Source organism: Balaenoptera physalus (genome assembly GCF_965194825.1).
Source record: "Balaenoptera physalus genome assembly, chromosome: 3".
Classification (NCBI taxonomy): Eukaryota; Metazoa; Chordata; class Mammalia; order Artiodactyla; family Balaenopteridae; genus Balaenoptera; species Balaenoptera physalus.
Window position 1 is genome coordinate 15,249,287 of NC_138890.1, and position 20,545 is coordinate 15,269,831.

General features: G+C 51.2%; 2 protein-coding genes and 1 long non-coding RNA gene across 9 annotated transcripts; 1 reads left to right on the plus strand and 2 right to left on the minus strand.

Moving 5' to 3' along the window:
• LOC309658785 (uncharacterized protein) lies at nucleotides 1-6,510 on the minus strand. 4 transcript variants are annotated; one of them, XM_082457799.1, is made up of 5 exons: nucleotides 6,025-6,510; nucleotides 4,734-4,908; nucleotides 2,422-2,565; nucleotides 1,178-1,281; nucleotides 1-262 (listed from the first exon to the last, which is right to left on the minus strand). In XM_082457799.1, the coding sequence occupies exons 1-4, from the start codon at nucleotides 6,201-6,203 to the stop codon at nucleotides 1,243-1,245; spliced, it is 537 nt and encodes a 178-aa protein (XP_082313925.1). In that variant the 5' UTR covers nucleotides 6,204-6,510; the 3' UTR covers nucleotides 1-262; nucleotides 1,178-1,242. The 4 variants fall into 4 exon arrangements, 1 of the variants encoding a protein (XP_082313925.1); XR_014262391.1 differs by lacking the exon at nucleotides 1,178-1,281 and having other exon boundaries at nucleotides 2,422-2,552; XR_014262392.1 differs by lacking the exons at nucleotides 1,178-1,281; nucleotides 4,734-4,908 and having other exon boundaries at nucleotides 2,422-2,552; nucleotides 6,025-6,508.
• On the plus strand, nucleotides 4,915-16,297 carry TRIM7 (tripartite motif containing 7). 4 transcript variants are annotated; one of them, XM_082457733.1, is made up of 7 exons: nucleotides 4,915-5,754; nucleotides 6,643-6,738; nucleotides 10,739-10,969; nucleotides 11,782-11,804; nucleotides 12,091-12,206; nucleotides 12,726-12,761; nucleotides 14,670-16,297. In XM_082457733.1, exons 1-7 carry the CDS (start codon nucleotides 5,248-5,250, stop codon nucleotides 15,179-15,181), a joined length of 1,521 nt encoding a protein of 506 aa, XP_082313859.1. In that variant the 5' UTR covers nucleotides 4,915-5,247; the 3' UTR covers nucleotides 15,182-16,297. The 4 variants fall into 4 exon arrangements, 3 of the variants coding, with proteins under 3 accessions (XP_082313859.1, XP_082313860.1, XP_082313861.1); XM_082457734.1 differs by lacking the exon at nucleotides 12,091-12,206 and having other exon boundaries at nucleotides 14,670-14,869; XR_014262385.1 differs by lacking the exons at nucleotides 12,091-12,206; nucleotides 12,726-12,761; nucleotides 14,670-16,297 and having other exon boundaries at nucleotides 10,692-10,969; nucleotides 11,782-11,810.
• LOC309658810 lies at nucleotides 14,108-20,437 on the minus strand. Its single transcript, XR_014262409.1, has 2 exons — nucleotides 18,214-20,437; nucleotides 14,108-14,432 (listed from the first exon to the last, which is right to left on the minus strand). It is a non-coding gene; the product is annotated as an uncharacterized lncRNA (long non-coding RNA).
• Between the last annotated feature and the right edge of the window lie 108 nt (nucleotides 20,438-20,545).

Genomic DNA, 20,545 nt, shown 5'->3' on the forward strand with positions numbered 1-20,545 from the left:
TTAATAATTTACACATAATTTATATATAATCATTGTTTTAGACCACTTCACAAACTACATGCATGATCTAATAATTTATATATCCCCCATATGACACCAAGGCCTTTATAACATCACATACAAATTTAATGTCTTATATCTGGTTGGAGTCTTCTTGTCCAAGGAGAAAATTTGCCGAGTAAAAAATAACTGAGCAGGCCTTTCCAATGATGTCATGGCTTTGCAAGTGAAGAAAACATGATGGCCTCCCACAGAAACAGGACTGAAAAGAGAAAAAAATAATGTTGTCCTGTAGAATTAGATTAGAAACCATAAATTAGAGTGACAATGTGATCTTCAAAAATCTTTTGTCCAAGTATGTGCCTGTGAGAGGCAAAAGGAAGGTCCCTCTCCCCGTTGGCCCTGCAATGGTTATTATCCTATAGGACAGACAGTGAGGGACCCTGTTAATTTTAAGGGGGTAGGGACAGTCACATGTTAGGTTTGTTGTTAAAGCATCCCGATGCCACCAAGGCAGTGAAGAAACAGTCAATCTCATTCATGACTGGTGGGAGGTAAGATCACCCTGTAGGACCCATAGCCTGGTGATTTGTCTATTTTACATTACAACTTCATATATACCTTGACCCAGGAATCATACTTCTTGGGAATTTGCCTTACAGATATAAGTTCAAAAGCACAAAATGACAACACTACATGCTTATTAACTGCAGCATTGACTGTAATAGCAAGAGATTGGAAACTATGAATATCCATCAGTAGGTGATCTGTTAAACTAGGATTCATCTACAGTGGAATATTATGCAGCTGCAAAAAAAGACTGAGGAAAATTTCTACGTCTTGAGATGGAAAGATCATCAAAATATAACAGAGCTGTAATTATATTTTTGTGTAAAATAGGGGAAAACAAAAATATATTTGCATTAAAAAACTCTGGAAGAATATGTACATAGATCCAAAACTTGTTACCTAAGAAGGGAGGATGGAAGTTAGATTCTTTTCACTGAATATTTTTATAGATGGTTCAATTTTTGAACAGTACAGTTTATTACCTACTCAAAAGATGTTTTAAAAACTCATTTTGTGGTGCAGCCTCTGTGGAAAATGGTATGGCAATTCCACAAAAAATTAAACAGAGAAATACCATATATCAGCAAATCCACTTCTAGATATATACCCAAAAGAGGTGAAAGCAGGAACTCGAACATGTGTACTAGTAGTACACCCATGTTCATAGCAGCATTATCCACAATCGCCAAAAGATGGAAGGGACCCAAGTGTCTATCGAGAGATAAATGGATAAACAAAATGTGGTATATACATACAATGGAATATTATGTAGCCTTAAAAGGAAGGAATTCGGACACATGCTACAACATGGAAGAACCCTGAAGACATTATGCTAAGTGAAATAAGCCAATCACAAAAGGACAAATATTGTATGATTCATCTTATATGAGGTCCCTAGAGTAGTCAAATTCATAGAGACAGAGAGTAGAATGGTGGTTGCCAGGGGCTGGGAGAAAGATAGTTAGGGAGTTAATGTTCACTGGGTACAGAGTTGCAGCTGGGGAATATGAAAAAGTTCTGGAGATGGATGGTGGTGATGGTTGCCCAACAATGTGAATGTGTTTAAAGCCACAGAGCTGTGAACTTTATAATGGTGAAAATGAATAACAAGGTCCTACTGTATAGCACAGGGAACTATATTCAATATCTTGTAATAAACCATAATGGAAAAGAATATGAAAAACTATCTATATCTATATCTATCTATATTATCTTTGCTGTACACCAGAAGCTAACACAACATTGTATTTCAACTATACTTCAATTTTTTTAAATGGTGAAAGTGGTAAATTTTATTATGTATGTCTTAAACAAGTTTTTAAAACCCACTTTGATAGTAGGTAAAGGATAGATTTATCAATGAACGGGAGAGTGACAACAAAATGCCCTAGTGAATATCACACACACGGAATTTCCCGCACAGGATTTCTTTATTTCTTTCGAAAGCGGGTCAGGCAAGGAAGTGCTTCGTGTGACCAAAACAGACACTTCGCCCAACGTGGGGCTCGAACCCACGACCCTGAGATTAAGAGTCTCATGCTCTACCGACTGAGCTAGCCGGGCCTGTGTGCCGCTTTTTTTTTAATAATTCTTACTTCAAGGTAGGATTTGGGCTGTATCTAGCTCCACGTTTGAAGTTAGTTGGGACAAGATCTGGCCACTAAAGACAAGATTCTTAGCAGCCCAAGAAACTCAGACTCTACCGATCGTGCTTGACTGACCGTCCCTCCTACTTCCGTCCGTTTTCTGCTTGCCCTTTTCTGCCAGCGACCTCGCCCTTTTCCATCCCTGGAAAACGTACGGCTCAGTACAGGGAAAAACTGCGCACGCTGATGCCATCGAAGAGCTCACCCTGTGATTTTTCAGTCCGAAGTTTAAAGGCAGAGCCGCGGGCTTGGCCTTGTAGTGGGTGAGGGCCGCCGACTCCTCCAACCTGCGCACACTCCACTCTTTAGGGTTTTTCCTAATGTTCTGCAAACACCCTGCGTTTCGAAACTTGGAAGGAGAGGAAGCAAAACAGTCGCGCACACCTGCGCTGGAGATGCCGGGGATCGAACCCGGGGCCTCATACATGCAAAGCATGCGCTCTACCACTGAGCTACATCCCCACCCTTCCACTTTGCCTTTTCCATGTTCCCTTAGTCCTTTTTTGGCGAAAGGCAAGGGTGAACGGGTGGCATCGCCAGTCGCGACAACCCAAATGCAGCAAAGCTCGGCGGCCAGCGTCGGGAGCTGTTCCAGGGTCCTCTACTGATTCTACGCGAGCGGAGCCCGGGGGGAGCACAGGACCGGGATAAACCCTTGGAGGCAGCGGGGGAAAAAGAAGGGAAAGTCATCCGGTAGGATGCCCAAAATGAACTGTGAGCCGAAAAAAGGAAAGTTAAGACGGGTGCAGGACGTTACTTTTGTTAAACAAAAAGAGGGGGGAGTGTAGCAAAATATGTAATATTTGTATAAAGTAATTCAGAATTGCAAAGTTGATTGCTTGGGATTGTAAGGGGACTGGGGCGTAGGCGATGGGCAGATTTTTCACTGTTAACTGCTCTGTATATCTGAATTTTGAGCCACATTTAAATCAGTTCAATCCAAGAAAAGTTTACCGAGCTCTACTATGTACCAAGAACTGCTCTAGAAAACTGGAGGTTCAACCGTGAACAAAACTGACATAGTCCATTACATCTATCAGCTCGTATTCCAGAGGAGGTAGAGTGCTAGAGAGAAAACAGAGCAAGCGTTGAGGGAGAGAATGTAGTTAATGTGTGATTTTGAGAAGATGACTTTTGAAAAAAGGCTTGAAGGAGATGGGACCTGAGCCATGCAGGTATCTGAGGAAAGAGAGGTCCAAGTAAAGGTAACAGCCAGTTTAAAGGCCCTGAGGTAGGATCTTTCTGACATGTTATTGCAGGAATAGTAAGGAGGTCCATGTGGCAGGGGAGAGTGATAGGAGATGAGGGTGGAGAGGTTGTGTGCAGGGGATGGAGAGGAAGAATGGGTAGGGCCTTTAAAGGATTGTGAAGCCTTAGACTTTTACCCTGAGAGAGATGGGAGCCACAGGAGGATTTGAGCAAAGGAGAGCCCCTATCTGATTTAACATTTTAACAGGATTGTTCTCACAGCTGGGTGGAGAAGATAGGGCAGGAGTGGGACAGAAGGGGAGAAAACTGTTGTGATCATCAAATTATAGGAGATGACGCGGTGGAGGGGGTGAGAGAGTGAGGAGATGCTGAGGACTGTGAGTGGGGCCTTCGCATTTCCCCTGTCTGGGGGAGCCCCAGAGGACTCACCCCTTCGGGCCTGAGCAGCTGGAGGGGTGGAGGTGTTAACTGGGATGGGGTGGGGAAGGCTGTGGGAGGAGCAGGTGGAGGGGCAGAGCAGAGTGCATTGTGGAAACGGTGAGTGTGTGCCTCCCCCTTAGAATGCTGCATGTGGAGATGCTGCCCAGTGAGATGGATGTGGGAGCCAGGCATCCTAGGAAGAGTTGGGCTGGGGATTTGTACTGTGGAGCAGGGAGAAGGTCTTTTAAGCAAGAAAGTGGAAGCGATCACAAGGAAGTGAGTACAGACAGAAGTCCAAGGGTTGAGCAAGGGCTGGGAGAGGAGGAGGAAACCACCGCGGTGGCCAAGAAGTGGGTAGGAGGCCATGGAGGTGGGAGGAGAGTCAGGGAGTACAGCATCCTGGAAGGCGCTGAGAAAGGGTGTCCGGAAGGAGGAAACATCAGAGGAGAGGGGAGGTAAGGCCTGAGAAGGGGCCTGCTTTCACCTTTGGGTTAGGATCGCTGTGGTCACTGGTGACCTTGACAAGAGCAGTTTCTGAGGAGGTTGGGGAAGAAAATCTGCCCCAAGTGCCCTCCAGAGGGAGTGAGGTGAGAGAGGGTGTGAGCAAATAACACTGGCAGTTCTGGGCGGGGGGTATGAGGACTGTAGAAACGAGCTAGAGAAACAAAGGATTGGGTTTTGGAGGGGTATAACACCGAATAAAGTGGGGGAATTGACTGTAACTGTATCTTGCTTTAAAAAAATAAAAATAAAGAATAAACGGGGAGGCGGGGGGGCACAATCGTGGGAGAGGTAGCTACAAAAGTGGATACAAGGCCACGCTTGGGGGTCGGGGGCAAGAGTCAGGTTCCAGACTCTAAATTTAGCTCAGCACGGGGCCGGACAAACCTGAGCTCCGGGAACCTGACACTGGTCCGGCGCCAGGCCCTCGGGCTGTGCTGGGTCGGCCTCGGGCGGCAACTGGGAGTGGCGCCCAGATGGGCGTGTGCTTCCACCTGTCCCGGCCCGTTTCCCAAGGCTGACTGGGTCAGGCTGGGGCGGCCCAGACAGGCTCGCGTCAGGGCTGAGAGAAGGGAGAGACGGAGAGAGGGCGCCGCGGGACCCAGGAGGCCGCGGGCCAAGGCGGGATATTGAGGGGCCCAGAACGGGAGCGCGGAGCACTGGCCTGCACTGAGATCCCCTCGCCCCGTGCTGCCCGGTCAGCTATCAAAGCGCACCCTCCCCTCACGTTTCCCATCCTGGCGCACCCTCAGCTCAAGTCTCTGCCAGCAGGCGTCAGCCCCGCCCTTCTTCTTCCCGTGGGCGCTCGGAGGCCCGCCCCGGCCGCTGCGCCGGGAGCGGCGTACCGTAGGGTAGGGTAGCCTCTCCCGCGCTGCCCGGCTTGGGTGAGCCGAGGGTGCGCATGGCGGCGGTGGGGCCGCGGACTGGCCCGGGCGCCGGGGCCGAGGCGCTGGCGCTGGCGGTAGAGCTGCAGGGCGAGGCGACCTGCTCCATCTGCCTGGAGCTCTTCCGGGAGCCGGTGTCCGTCGAGTGTGGCCACAGCTTCTGCCGCGCCTGCATCGCGCGCTGCTGGGAGCGCCAGGGCCCCGGGGCCACCGCCGCGTCCCACAAGTTGTCCTGCTCGCTGCCCTGCCCGCAGTGTCGCGAGCCCGCGCGCCCGGGCCAGCTGCGGCCCAACCGGCAGCTGGCCGCGGTGGCCACGCTGCTGCGGCGCTTCAGCCTTCCAGCGGGCGCGCAGGGGGAACGCGGGCCTCCGGAGGCGGTGGCGGCCGGGTGCGCCCAGCACCGCGAACCGCTCAAGCTCTACTGCCAGGACGATGGACGTGCCATTTGCGTGGTGTGCGACCGCGCCCGCGAGCACCGCGCTCACGCCGTGTTACCCCTGGACGAGGCGGTGCAGGAGGCCAAGGTGAGCGCCGTCCCCACCCCTGCGCGTCCCCGGGACCCCCAGTCCCCGTTCCGCGTTCCCGCGCAGGCAGGAAGGCCCAGGTGAGCCCCTGCTTCTCTTCCCTTAACCCATGCTGCGCAGCATTGGCTTCGGGACTGAGCGCAGCTCTCCCGCTGTCACCTCCGACACCACCAATACCACCTTCCCAACCCCCTCGCGTTTCCCTTTGGGCCCCTACTGGACCGCCTGCACGATGCCCCACAGATTTGGAGATTTTCTTTCTGTCGGTACCTGGCTTTGAGCGGTTTCTCCGTCACACCCACACATTCGCTACCCCCAGTCTCAGCCCTTTCCCTGGGCATAGCTCTGTTCGATGTTCTCACCTCCTGTGGCCGAGTGGGACGACCTTCCCAAGAGGTCGGGGTAAGGGGGTGGGTGGCTCCAGGGCTGAGTAGAGAGCCAAGAGCCATCTGGGATTCTGGCACCTCCCTTTCCTGCCAACTTGCTAGGGTGTGCGCGGAGGCCTGTGGCACAGTACCCAGTCTTTCTTTGCTCTTACCCTGCTCCGGCTCTCCCACCCAGAGGGCTTTCTGATGGTGGTGAGGAGAGCAGAAGAGAGGACTAGGCAGGTTGGGCTGCTGGGGAGCTTGATTTCAGCCTGGATTGTGCACCGATGGTCTTGAGGACGGGAGACCCTGAGGCCTTTGGAGTCGCCCAGCAGTTGTCCTGTACCCTTACGAGCCGCCTGTGCAGGCTGTAGCCATCCCTACATCCAGAGGTGGCTTCAACCCTGCCTCCTCCTCCTCAATGAACAGGGCCTTCCCTTTCTCCTGGGTGGCTTCAGGAAGGCACACGTGGGAGTTGCCAGAATCCTCTCCCCACAATGTCCTCCTTCTCACTCTTCCGCAGGAGCTCCTGGAGTCCAGGCTGAAGGTCTTGAAGAAGGATCTGGAGGACTATGAGGAGTTTCGTTCCACCGAAGAGAAGGAGAGCAAGGACCTCCTGGTGAGCATGGCAACCCCCAGGTTGGCTCCCCTGGGTGACAACAGAGGGCCACCCGCCACTCTGGCTAGGTGTGTGCGGCTTTGGAGTGTGTGCCTGTGGAACAGCAGAGGTGGATTTTAGAAATATAATGAGATGCATATGATATAGGGTGACCGTGTCATTTATTATATAACCAGAGCTTTTGAGAGTGAAAGGGAGGGCTGAAATAATTATTTTAGAACAGCTGGCTTGAAGTGGAACTGTCCAGGTGAATCAGGATGTATAGTCCCCCTAATATTACATAACACCCCAGTTAGGGTCTGTGGAGCATCTTGTAATTGAACACATTAATATTTCTATAGAGCAACATATGAATAGTCATACTAAGTGGGAGTCTTCTGTCAGTCTGTGGCATATTTTACCACCAAAGGAGTTATGAAAAAAACTTTTTTTCATTTTTAGAGTTTTTTAGATTTTGACATCGAGGCTAGGGGAGAGGGGTTGGGGGGATGGGGGAGGGGGATGGCAGAGCTGCTCCCCACCCAGCAGAGGGCGGGAGGTTCCGGGACTTGGGTTTTCAGCAGCCGATTGTGCTAGCACCCCCCCTGCCCAGCGCTTGGGGTGATATTTTGTCTTCCTTGAAGTGGAACAGGAAAGTGAAATGGGGTTCATTTTGGTTAAGGTGGGCAAATGTGGGTCACTGTCATTTTCTATCTCAAAAATTCAGTGCCTAGCTCAAAAAATAGGGGTTAAGAGAATGAAAGGATCCACTAGGGCCTGTTAGGGCAGGGCTCTTAAGTTCTGGAGTTGGAAAATGGAGGGAGAGGAACCTGAGGGCCGCCCCCCACCCTTAAGGGAAGGAGGTGTGGGGTGAAGGGGAGGACCCTGTGTACAGGTGCCCCAGGGTCCTTCCCTGACCCTGAACTGCATCTGGTACACCTGCATCCCATGCGCATCTCAGGCATTCTCTTCTGAACATTCACTTCCCTCCACAAGGAAGGGCTCACCCCTCACCCCTCCAGATCTCCACCCTGCTCTGCTGGAAAAAAGAGTAAGCATGTGGCTCTTTGGCCATTGCTGTACATCCATGACCCAGAGGGCCTTCTCCAACTTGGGCAGCTTCATGGTCTCTGACCCCACACCCCATGACATTGCTTAGCACTTTCTACTCTGTCCTACACCCACCCAGCCAACCCCCGCTCTGGCCCACACATCCTTTATGCTTACAAAATACCTGCTTAATGAGACAACCGTTGCTGCTATGAGAACAAGGAGAATGAATATTTTTATTTGAAAACGCTGTTACCATTTAGAGGAGTGGTTCTCAACTGGTGGCAATTTGGGGCCCCAGGGGACATTTGGCAATGGCTGGAGATATTTTTGGTTGTCAACACTGGGGCAGGCGTGCTACTGGTGTCTACCGGTAGGGGCCAGGGAACTGCTTAAACATCCTGCAATGCATAGGACAGCCCTCCACCACAAATAATTATCTTGCCCCAAATGTCAATAGCGCCAAGGTTGGAAACCCCGATTTAGAGTATTTTGGTAAATATTGTCCCACTTGTGTTATTTCCTTGGGAGACCACATGCTATAATTGCAAGAAGCTTGGACTCTGGGGTCAGACTCCCTGGATTAGAATCCTGACTTCCTGCTTCCTGGTAACGCACCTCTCTGTGTTGGTCTTCTCATTTTTAAATCAGGATGAGAGTGCACCCGCGTCACTGGGTGGTTGTCAGCATTGAGGGAGTTAACGCCCGTAAAGTTCCCTGTGCTGCTGCTGGCTGCTCGCCCAACATCCTGAAGACTGGGGAGCAGTGAACTGAACCCAGGTCTCCTGACTTCAGAACCCACTTATAGTCTCCTCTTCCAGCCACCTCCTCCTCCCCTAGAGTTTTCAGGGAAGAGGAACTTTGACATTTGAGCTTGTCCTGGAGGGATGGAATCCTTCTCACTGGCCACGAGAGGCCTCACTGGTTATATCATGCAGAGTCCCTCCTAGGTGTTCATGTAAAGAATCAAGAGGATCAGGAGCGAGAGTCTGTGTCTGAAAACACAGGGGTGAAAATCCCGTGGATAGTGGTAATGCAAAGAATAGAATAGAAAGCTTGCACACAGCATACTCTTACTTAGGTCGCTGTGGGTGTGCCGTTACCTCTGATCACTGGCATTGATTTCCCTTCCTTCTTTCTACTTTTCTGCATTTCCAGGTTTTGTATGATGAACATGTGTTGCCTTTGCAATTGCTAGACAGAAAAGGTGCTCTTTAAAATGAAGTAGAGTGAAGAGTGAAAGTTGGAGGGGTGACAAATGTTAAAGTACAAAATTCAAATGAGTAAAATTTAAAGATCTTACTGACTTTATTCAGTGATTCATAAATCAGCCAACATCCCATCTTGCGGAAAGAAGGAAGTTCTGAAGAGCTGTACAAGGCAAGAGACTTTACAGGCAGAGGAAGCAGGAACAAGGAAGTTGTACTAGGCAAAAAAGTGGGTTGGCCACAGAGGCTCATGAGTAGAATAGTTGTTTTGACGGTTAAGAAGGCTTTTCATTGGCCCAACAGCATGGGCTCCCACTCACCAAGAATGATCTAGCAACTGCTGCTGCCCAATGTTCAGCCTGGCAGCAACAGAACCACTGCAGAGGCCTGATATAACATCATCCTTGAAGGAAACCAGTTACTTGGTAGCAGGTGGATTGCACTGGACCTCTTCCACCCTGGAAGGGACAGCATTTTATCTTGGCTGGAACTGACACATTTCTGAATAAGAGTTGTCTTTTCTGCCTGCAGAGCCCAAGCCAGCACTACTAAGGACTTATAGACTGTTTGATTCATCATCGTGATTTATGATCCCAAAGTAGTTTGGGTGTCTGATTAGGGAGGGCATTTAAACATAGGAAGTGCTGTGAAGGTAGAAGTATTTTAAATTTATTTCCAATCTTGCAGTTTTGATATCCTATTAGTACATGTTTTTAATGCTGTGAATATGCTTCTTTAAATATGAGACCTGCCATCATCTCTCCATGTAGATACTTCCCTCACCCTTGCAGCCTAACAGTGAATTAGGGCACTTTGTTGGCCTGCTTGTCTGACAGCCAGTGACATCGTTGATTTACTTTAAGTTCCTATGTCTTAGAATGAGTTTTCATCAGCAGCCCTCACTCCACAAAGGTTTTGCTTCAAAGCCACACCTTAAAGTTGCCTTATAAATCATATATTATATCATTGCTGAAAACGTTGAACTAAACCGAAGTGAGAAGAGTTACATACAGCATTACGTTTGAGATCTCACTGTGTGCTATCAAAGATGTTTTCCAACTCTGCAATAACTTGAAACCATCATGTGTTTGGATGCTCTAATTTCAGCAGAATAAAGATCGTAAATTTGGTCACACACACAAAAAAGTGGGCTGGCTATTGCAAAGTTGCTTTCCCTGTAGGGGACGGCAGGGGTTTATCAGGCAGATTACTGAACAAATACTGATCAGGCCATTCCTTATAGGCTGGTTTAAGGTAACATATGTGGGAGAGCTGAAACTGTCATTAGGTCTCGGTTCGGTGTTGTGGGGCTTAACATAAGCGACTCCATTTGGGGCCTGTTGTCTTGTTTTTAACACAAAATAAATGTGTTTGGGGACCTCAGTTTAATCCTTAACAGTGACTGCAGGAGGCACTATTTTATCCCTCCCACTTTTCAAATAAGGAAACTGCAGCCCTGGGGGGTTCTGGGGTGGGTTTGAAGTTGCCCTAGGTTGGTGGGAGAGCCCAGGTCTAAAGAGACACATGGGCGCCACTGTGACAGGGAAAGGGAAAGCACGTGTCGAGGCTGCTGCGTGCTCGGAATTGGGACATTTAAACCAGAGCGTGTGCACGGTGGGCATGCGTGCGTGTGTCTCTGACCCCTGAGCAGTGAGGGGGATGGACCCCTGCCCTGTGGGATGGCTCAGAGGCTTCTATCCGAATGCTGTGTCTCAGATGCCCACATCCCTTTGCCCTCTTCAACTTCACCTCTCCTGGGACAGAAGCAGATGGCGGCCGAGCGAGAGAAGGTTGGGGCGGAGTTCCAGGCTCTGCGGGCCTTCCTGGTGGAGCAGGAGGGCCGACTCCTGGGCCGCCTGGAGGAGCTGTCCCGGGAGGTGACACAGAAACAGAATGAGAACCTGGCCCAGCTTGGGGGTGAGATTGCCCAGCTCTCCAAGCTCAGCAGCCAGATCCAGGAGACAACTTGCAAGCCTGATCTTGACTTTCTCCAGGTGAGCCTGGCTTGGCCTTGGTATGAGTCATTTATCCTAAGGCAGGAGGCATGAATTTATCCCTCCCACTTTTCAAATGAGGAAACAAGAATGGCAGCGAGAACAGAATCAGATCCTATGAGTTTAGCAGAATCACACATCTGGAGCCAAAGTGGAGTAGAGAGAAGAGCGCTGATTTTCCTGGGGTTAGAGGTCTAAAGGGATGTGATAAAAACTTTCTTGACCATGATCCACAATAATATATCTTACAATGTATTCTATTATATACATTGTGACAAAAGTCTCAGAAAATGACACTTACCTGTATTACATGTGATGCACTTTGATGTTTTTTATTCTGTCTTATTTCCTTCTAAAATAAATAGTCACAATCCACTAAATAAACTTCACTAGTCACAAATGGATCAAGAATGGTCATTTAAGGGAATTCCCTGGACTCTGTACTTCCACTGCCGGGGGCCTGGGTTCAGTCCATGGTCAGGTAACTAAGATACCACAAAGCCATGAGGCCAAAAAAAAAAAAGGTCATTTAAAAGGCACTAATCTGAGTGATGACCGGTTGTTGCATAAGAGCTGTCACTTGTCTTGGATGATGTTGAAAGCAGAGGCAACACTGGGTCCTAGCACTTGGCTCCAGTGATGATTCTGTAATAAATGGGAGCATCGGGAAGCAGTTGCCACCTGGGGCCCATGCAGGAGGTAGGGGGTGATACACCTGCTTATTGCTTATTCCTCTGGAAGGAGGGCAAGGGGCCAGTTTTATTTTCTCAAAGGTGAATGCTGATTTGGTTTTCTCTCATTGTTCTTTCCAGGAATTCAAAAACACACTAAGCAGGTGAGTGGACCTAACGATACCTTGGGCCTCTCTAAGCTGGCTCTTCTTTTCCACTTAGCTTCCTCTCTTCATTCCCCACCCCTGACTTCTCACCTCCCGATCCCCCCACTGCCTTACCTGGGTACCTTCTGAGGCAAACATCTGCTGCCTGGCCATGGGTATTCGGCACGGGGTCAGGCTCTCCTTTTCATCTCTCCCCACCCAGAGGACCTCACCATCCTAATTGTCAAGCCCAGTGGGAGTGGGACAGTGTTAGTGGGCCTTCCTCAGGGTCCTTGTCCTGCAGGTGCAGCAATGTGCCTGCCCCCAAGCCAACCACAGTCTCTTCTGAGATGAAGAATAAAGTCTGGAATGTTTCTCTCAAGACCTTTGTCTTAAAGGGGCTGCTCAAGAAGTTCAGAGGTAGGGGCTTGTGTGTGGGGCTGGGCCCTGCAGTCCTGGTGGTGGTGGTGTGTTTCTGGTGGTTTGGGGTCCTGAAGATGTGCCTTTCCAAAAGCTGTATGATAAAACAGGAACTAGGGTGTGTCAAGGCCAGACTGGTTCGGGGAGGCGGTGGTGGCTAATTTATTTAGAACCCCCGCCCCTACCCCAGGGCATGAAGCTTCCCCTGGGGACAGATGGAGTAGAGGGGCACTGGGGGCAGAAAGAAGGATGAGGAGGGAGAGCTCAGCTCAGAATGGCTCCAGACAAAAGAGGGGGAAGTGGGAGAGGTAGAGCTAGAATACAGCCCCCTCCCCACCCCCATGATTGGCCCAGCACTTGCCCATCAACTAACTCTAGGGTATCTGGGGAGTGAGTGAACCCCCAGATATTTGACATTTACAGTGGGGCTGTAAATGTCAAGAGGTGGTGTCACCATTGTTGCCAAATAGAAATTTCCCATGTCATTCACACACAACCTGCTTTGTTTCTCCTCTTCAGAGGATCTTCGGGGAGAACTGGAGAAAGAGGAAAAAGGTATGATGGCTGTTTTAACAGTGAGTGCCCGTCATTTGGCCATGTAGAGATCCAGTGACTGTCTCTCGGGGCTCTGTGCATGGTTGGTTCCTTCCGCTCATCCACCTCAGCAACTTTGCCATCGACTGCCCTTTCTTCCTCATCCTCACAATTCTGATTCCTTCGGGCCACAGTGGGGCCCATAGGCCTATAATTTGTTCCAGAGCAGGAGTGCCCTGCATCTTGAGATACTTAGATCAGGGAGTGCTTGTTGGTCACCTGGACAAGCCTCTCTTCCCTGTTCCTGCTCCCAGAGAGATGGAGACCTCTCCTGGGGACAGGGATTGTGTGTAGGGGTCAGGGGAAGCAGGAGGAGACTGAGGACAGGAAGGGAGGTGGTTATCACTTCTGCAGGGCTCTGGGGTGAGTGGGATCTAACCCCAAGGGGAAGGGAAGTGGGGAGGGGAGGGCACATATTCCTGATGCTGATGACTGAGCTAAATCAGATCTTAGTTGGGAAGAATCTATACCAACTGAGTCAGACTATGTCCTCCTCTGCTCAGAACCCTGTGACAGCCCTGCCCCTCTCACTCAGTAAGGGCTGGAGTCCTTGCAGTGGTCTTCAAGGCCCTACGGGATCTGGCCTCACTGCACACTCTTCCCCTGGTTCACTCCGTGCAGCCACACACAGTCCTTGCTGCTCCTGGAAGGCACCAAGCACACAGCTACTTCAGGGCCTTTGCACTGCACTGGCTATGCCAGGGCCTGGAACACCCTTCCCCCAGACAGCTGCATGCATATCTGACTTCCTCATCTCCTTGATGTCTGTGCTCAAATGCACCTTTTCAGTAAGGCCTTCCCTGGCCCCTCTAGTTGAAATTACAGCCTGCTCTCCTGATCCCTCTATCATTTATTGTCTCTCCTCCTTCTCCCCATAGAAAGGAAGCTGCAGGAGGGCAGGGATACTCCACGTGGGATTCTCAGGGTCTAGAACAGACCTGGAACATAGTAGCACTTACAACAAGTGTGCATATTTTAACTTCTTATTATGGAAAATTTCAAACATACACTAAAGTAGAGAGAAGAGCATAACGAGTATTATGTACTCATCATACACCTTCATCAATTATTGACTTGTGGCTAGTATTTTTCATAAACACCCCTACCCACGTCTTCCTACTGGATTATTTTGCAGCAAACCACAGATAACTCTCATTTCCGTAAATATCTCAGTATGTTGTCTTTAACGAGATAGACTTTAAAAAAAACATAAACACAAAACCATTAAAAAAGCATAAACACAAAACCAACATCATAACTAAAAAATTAATGACTCTTTCCAGTACCTAGTGTCCAAAATCCCCCACTTGTCTTTTTTTTTAATTTTATTTTTTCAATTGAAGTATCATTAATTTACAATGTTTTGCCAATCTCTGCTGTACAGCCCCAATTGTCTTTTTTTTTCTCTTTTGGGCTGCGTTGGGTCTTCATTGCTGCACAGGGGCTTTCCTCTAGTTGTGCGAGGCGGGGGGGGGTCTACCCTTCGACGGGGTGCACGGGCTTCTCATTGTGGGGGCTTCAGTAGTTGTGGCTCGCGGGCTCTAGAGCGCAGGCTCAGTCGTTGTGGCGCAGGGGCTTATTTGCTCCACTGCATGTGGGATCTTCCGGGACCAGGGCTCGAACCTGTAGAGCCTGCATTGGCAGGCAGAGTCTTAACCACTGCGCCAGTGGAGAAGGCTGCCCCTGAGTCTTTTAAATTGGATTTGTCAATCTGTTTGAATTGAGATCCAAATCAGGTCCATAAATTGCCTTTCTGTGATTTCAACACCTACTTAATGAGGGGGCGGTGGGAGTGGGGGGAGGGGAGCCGTGCAAGGACGCTGCATGGGACGTCTCCTCCCTGTCTTCCCCCCTCCCCAAACCCCGCAGTGGAGCTGACCTTGGACCCCGACACGGCCAACCCCCGCCTCATCCTCTCTCTGGATCTTAAGAGCGTGCGCCTTGGACAGCGGGCCCAGGACCTGCCCAGCCACCCGCGCCGCTTCGACACCAACACGCGAGTTCTGGCATCCTGCGGTTTCTCCTCCGGGAGGCACCACTGGGAGGTGGAAGTGGGCTCCAAGGACGGCTGGGCCTTCGGCGTGGCACGCGAGAGCGTGCGCCGCAAGGGCCTCACGCCCTTCACCCCCGAGGAGGGCGTCTGGGCGCTGCAGCTCAACAGCGGGCAGTACTGGGCGGTGACCAGCCCTGAAAGGACGCCCCTCAGCTGTGGGCACCTGTCCCGCGTGCGGGTCGCGCTGGACCTGGAGGTGGGGGCCGTGTCCTTCTATGCTGCGGAGGACATGCACCACATCTACACCTTCCGTGTCAACTTCCAAGAGCGCGTGTTCCCCCTTTTCTCTGTCTGCTCCACTGGCACCTACTTGCGAATCTGGCCTTGAGGGGCATTGCCCGGCCTCCCTGAGGGGGTCAGTCAGTCACGGGGGAACTCCTCCTAGTCCTGGCTGCCCACGGGAAGGCATGTTGCCCTCGGATGGAGCCTCCTGGTCACTCTGGGTATGCCCTCCAGACTCTTGCCCCAGGCTGCCTTAGAGGGGCTTCCGCAGACTACAACATCAAAGACATGAGAATGGGCTGTTGGGGAAAAGGACTCTGAGGTCAGTTGAGCAGGGGAAGAGATGCTTTGGACCCTCCTGGCATGTCTCCTGCCTGTTGTCCGCGTGTGGATTTGGCCTGAGCTGTGAGGAGGTGGAGGTGGATGAGGACAGGAGCCCAGCTCCACCAGAGGTGCTTCCTATCACTACCCCAACTCAGCAGGGCTTCTGGTTCTGTGGAACAAAACCAAGCTCTGGTCCCGTGCCATCCTCAGTTGCAAGCGGGCAGGTTCCTGCCAGGCCAATCAGGTTCATGATCCCTTCTGCTTTGCCTTCCTGTCAGCTGCCAGCTCTGCCTTCAGAGACCTGAATCTAGCTGGCCTGACGAAGTTGTATACTCAGGGAGGATCACTGTACTTCCAGCTCAGTGGAGAGTTTGGGCCGGAAGTGGTAGGAGACCCTTGATCTGTACATGAGGGAAAAGCCCAGGGTAACAGCATATAGGCATTGCTGCCGTCCCATGTGGCTTAGCCTGATGACAGAGTGTATGTACAATACATCCTTGGCCACAGTGACTGCTCCGTGTTCTCAAGTTTGCCTAAACCCTTTTCAAGTGCCAAAGTACAGTCTCCCTTGGGTAAGGAGACCAAAGATTCTGGAATTTTGAAACTCAAGGCGGCACTTATAATTTTACTGAAGAAACTAACACCAGCATGGAAATGCACAGAGCACAGGCATGCCCCTGACAGACACTTCCTGGAGCTTCCCAAATGTATGCCAACAGCAGAAGACCCTGGTGCCAAGGCCTGCTCAGCCTGTACCCTGGAGGGTGTTATTCTCTTGGCTAATTGTTCCCCAGCTTCTGCATGGCTGGGCTTCTGGGAGAGTGGAGGTGGGCTGTTCCCTGCTTAGTATGCTCCAGGAAAGGGGGATGGGGAGATGGAAATACAGACTGTGAGCTCATTCCTAGGGTGCCTTGGCTCATTCTTAACGCCCCCAGTCTGAATGCAAGAGCACAATTATGAGCAAAGGTTTCTGCCAGACTGAGCATGTGTGTTTATCTGTGTGAGGAACATCTGCATGTGTGTTTACATCTCAGATCTCAGGAACGGGGGGCAGGGCCATGTGGATTTTGGAGAGGGCGTTTATGGGCATGCATATAGGGTTTAGGTGCAAACAGACATAGGTCAGTATGGTCACACCCTATTTTTGATTTGTAGTTGTAAAATATTAGCCACCCCATATTTAGGTGAAAGCCAAAGGTTTCCTTCCCCCACGACCTAGCTACCCAGCTAGATGAAATCCAGTCTCAGACCTAATTCTGTCCTGCACACATTGTTTAGATAGACGTGTTGGCATGCAGGGGCAGTGACCATCAAACAGTCTGATCTGCAAGCATCTTGGAGTTTCCATGCTCTGTCCCTGAGATACTTCAAGCACACTTTGCATACAAGGGACGGTAAGAGAGATGTTCTTGTCGGGGCAGGCATCACACTTTTCTAGAGGCAATCTAGAGATACAGCACTAGGCAGTCAGAATCCAGTGTCCTATGGGCTGGGGACAGGACCATTGAAGAGTCCAGCCTACAGCAGCATCCCAGAGGGTGAACCCTATGTTGTGTTCATACATGGAGAGTAGCTCTAGAACACTGTAGCTAATCCATGTATTTGAATACCACTGATTTCCACAAGGAAAATCCATTCCTAACATTCACTTATTAATTAAATTGCCTAATGCTATCATCAAGCCTTAATGTTATCCGGGCTTGTATGGCTTTTGGATTGAGTAGCACAATTACCCTTTATATCATCTAACAACTGTGCTGAAGTATTGCAGCACATTACAGGTCACAGAAGGTAGGGTGACTGTAGGTTCAGGTCTGGGCACTGCAGGGGTGGCTGTGTTTATATTTTCAGCTTTTGTATTTGTGAATGTGATTGTGTGTCTATCAGAGTTTGCAGAATAACTATGTAGATATATACATATTCGAAGAGATGTAACAACAGTTACATAACAATTACACGTGGACAGTACGACAGATGTTCTCTGTTGGTCACCAGGGTGGTGCAGTGACTTAGGATGTCACAAGGCTGGTGTAAGAGTATGCCTGTGTTGTGTGCATTTTCCTCTCCCATCCTTTGACCATCATAAGATCTCTGCGATGTCTGGGCCTCTGAGAGTAATGACTGGCCTAACTTGGGTTCCTTCTGACTCCATCCATTCATTGGTCCTAGATCCTTGTGAGCTGCTGAGACATGAAAACCCACATCCTTGAAACCAGACCCTCACACCACTCCTCAGCATCCAGACAAGAGGGCACCCAGTGACCTAAGTCATCTGGCCTTTCAGGGACCAAAGGGCGGGTTGGGCCATCAGACCAAGTTCCACCAACTACAGCCGCAGTTTCTGACCATTTCCGGGCTAGGGCTCCTGTCCCTCACCTGGGCTCTCAATCTCTTCCCTTTGCCCCGTGGGCCCTTTTGGGGGCCTCGATGGAATCAGCTCCCCCAAAATTCAAGACGGGCCCCTAAGGATTTCCTTTTCCTAATTTGCCTTAAGTTGCGGTAGGGGCTAGGGACCTCCTGTCCCATTCCAGTCCTTCACACACCGACCTTTTGATTTTCCCACCTTTCTCTACCAATCTTTCCCTCCTGATCACCCACCCAGCCCAGACCTGGATTCCTCTCAGGACAGGCATACTGACACCCTTCCTCTAGCCCTCCTCTTAGAGCCCCGACCTCGGACCCCTACTGTCATAGGACCTCTATCCTCAACAACTCTTCGCCCCAGACCCCCAAGCCGGGCGGAAGACCCCGGGCCCTCCTCGTATTCAGCCCACTGGTGGCCCCGCCCCCTCCCGCAGCGCGCCCCGCCCTCACCAGATCTCTCACAGGTTCCGCTCCCCAGCGGGCGCAACGCCGTCCTCTCTCCTCTGGGCCCTCTCCCAGGATTTGCAGCTCGGCCCGCCACACTGACACTGACGCCGCAGCTGAGGTGGCGGCAGCCGGACGGGGCGCTCACTGGCCGACGGACGTGGGCCCCGCCTGTCGTCGCTTAACTCCTGCATGTTGGTGTCTGCGGCTGCGCGGTGACCAGAGCGGTGTCAAGTACTCGTGCGCAGAAAAGCGACTCGCAGTGGGCTCCATAGCTCAGGGGTTAGAGCACTGGTCTTGTAAACCAGGGGTCGCGAGTTCAAATCTCGCTGGGGCCTACCTTGATTTTTTTTTCCATCCCTCTCTTCTAAGAGCTGAAAATGCACACCCCAACACGAATTTCCGCCATTACGTGTTTTTGCCCCTCAAGTGCCCCTTAGATGCTTGCCACCCTTCGGTCCCTCCCTCCCGTCTACTCTCGCGAAGATCCAGACCCACTGCGTCCCTGGCTTTGAGATCACAGGTTCTGCTGGCCCCGCGCGCCTTCTCCCCCGCGACCCCTCTCTCGCTTCCTTATGTGCGCCCTCTCCGCGAGTTCACGGCGGGTCTTTCCGTTCCCCTCCTGTCGCTCTACTCGGCCAGGGGCTTGCCCTGGTCTCTAATTCTTTCTGCGTTGCTTGGGGGATCACCTGTGAAAGCCCTCCCGCCCCCGCCCCCTGGGAATCTATTTTAGTCGAGAGTGGAGCGATGTTTAAGACCCCGCGTAGCTTGCCATTGGTCCCCGCAGGGGCTTCTTTAATGAGGTGGCCTTCCAGTAGGGCAGTCACATAGGGGTTGAAGAATCCCGGGAGTCCGGGACGCGCAAGTGCCTCAGCGTGCCCGTGTGGGGCGAGTCCCTTCGCGTCTTGATGGAAAGCCTGGCTCTTTGGATGGGAGCTGGCTTGTGTGAAGGAGGGAAGTGGGTCCCTCCTCTGCCACGCACCCCACCCACCTCCTTCACCCCTCCTGGGCGTCTACCCAAGTTCCCGCGAGCGGTTTTCTCTCCTCTGGTGAGAAGGAGGCCCGGGTTCTGTTATCGAACGCTGATCCAAGCTAGACCTCACGTGGGATGGCGACTCGCTCAGGGCTTTTCTGAGGGTCCTCACCCGCTGGAGAGAGGGCTCCAGCGGTCTCGGATGGCGCGGCGGGGCCTAGTCAGGTCTCGCTTCTGCCAAGGCCCCCCGGATGGGTCATGCCCGCGAAGGCCACGGTGGGCGGGCGCCCGAGACCTCCAGCGGGCCTGGTTCTGCCCATTGGGCAGGGCTCCCATGTTCACTGAGGATTTAGGGTCATTTTGTACACTTGACTTCCGTTAACAGAATAAATAAGTCAGAAGGTCAGCATGTATTACTGTTTTTTGTTTGTTAAAAGGAAAACTAAATAGTTGTTTTAAAAAAAGACTGGAAGCGAATGTGACAAAGTTACACTTTTTAGGTCCAGGTGTCACGAGTGTGGACATTTGTTTGCACTTCTCTTTATATAATTCCACAGAGAAGAGAAGCGAATGCTTACAACACGGAGGCGGTAGTGACTGGGAGGCGAGGACGTACAGCCGCCGGAAGCAGAGGAGAGCCCACCTAACGCTGAGTGCGCACGGGAGGAGGGGAAGACCACAGCAGGTGGGGGTGGAGTGCATTAGTCTCGCGGTCTCCCGGGAAGAGGCCGAGAGGAGGAGAGGCAGCGAGTAGAGAGGTCAGGTCGGAGGGCTGAGCAAGATCTCGGCGAGTGGCAATGGAAAAAATAGCACTTTTTTCCCCTCGGAGTAGCTTAACCACCATTCGTCTCTCTCTTTTGTAACAGCCATCTGTGTAGGGAATTTCTCTGCTGGTGGCACAAAAACAAACTTTTGGGTTCACTCTGAGTGGATTTTCGTGAACTTTGAAAGCAGGGATCCCGAATCACTGCTTTTTACTACTAAATAACCCAGTGGAATTGGAGGAGGAAAGCGCCCGCACAGCCCGGGCCTCTGGTTCACTGGGCGGGTGACTGTTCTGGGGCGATCCCGGGAGAACGCAGCTAGGGCGGGGAGCCAAGACACGCGGCCTGGGCGCCGCGTGTGTGTGTGTGTGTGCGTGCGCGCACCGATGCTAACCTCGGGGGGCTGCGCACCAACTACCGTGGTCGGTCACCCTTTGAGGGAGCGGGATTCCTGGCCATCTCATTTATGATTCTCATTTCTCACTTCCCTACACTTTCTGAATATTTTGCAAATAAGTATATGTTGTTTTTAACATTTTCATAAAACGATAAAGAAAAGCCGCCCCCCCCCACCCCCCCTCCCGCCCTTACCAGGCGCTTC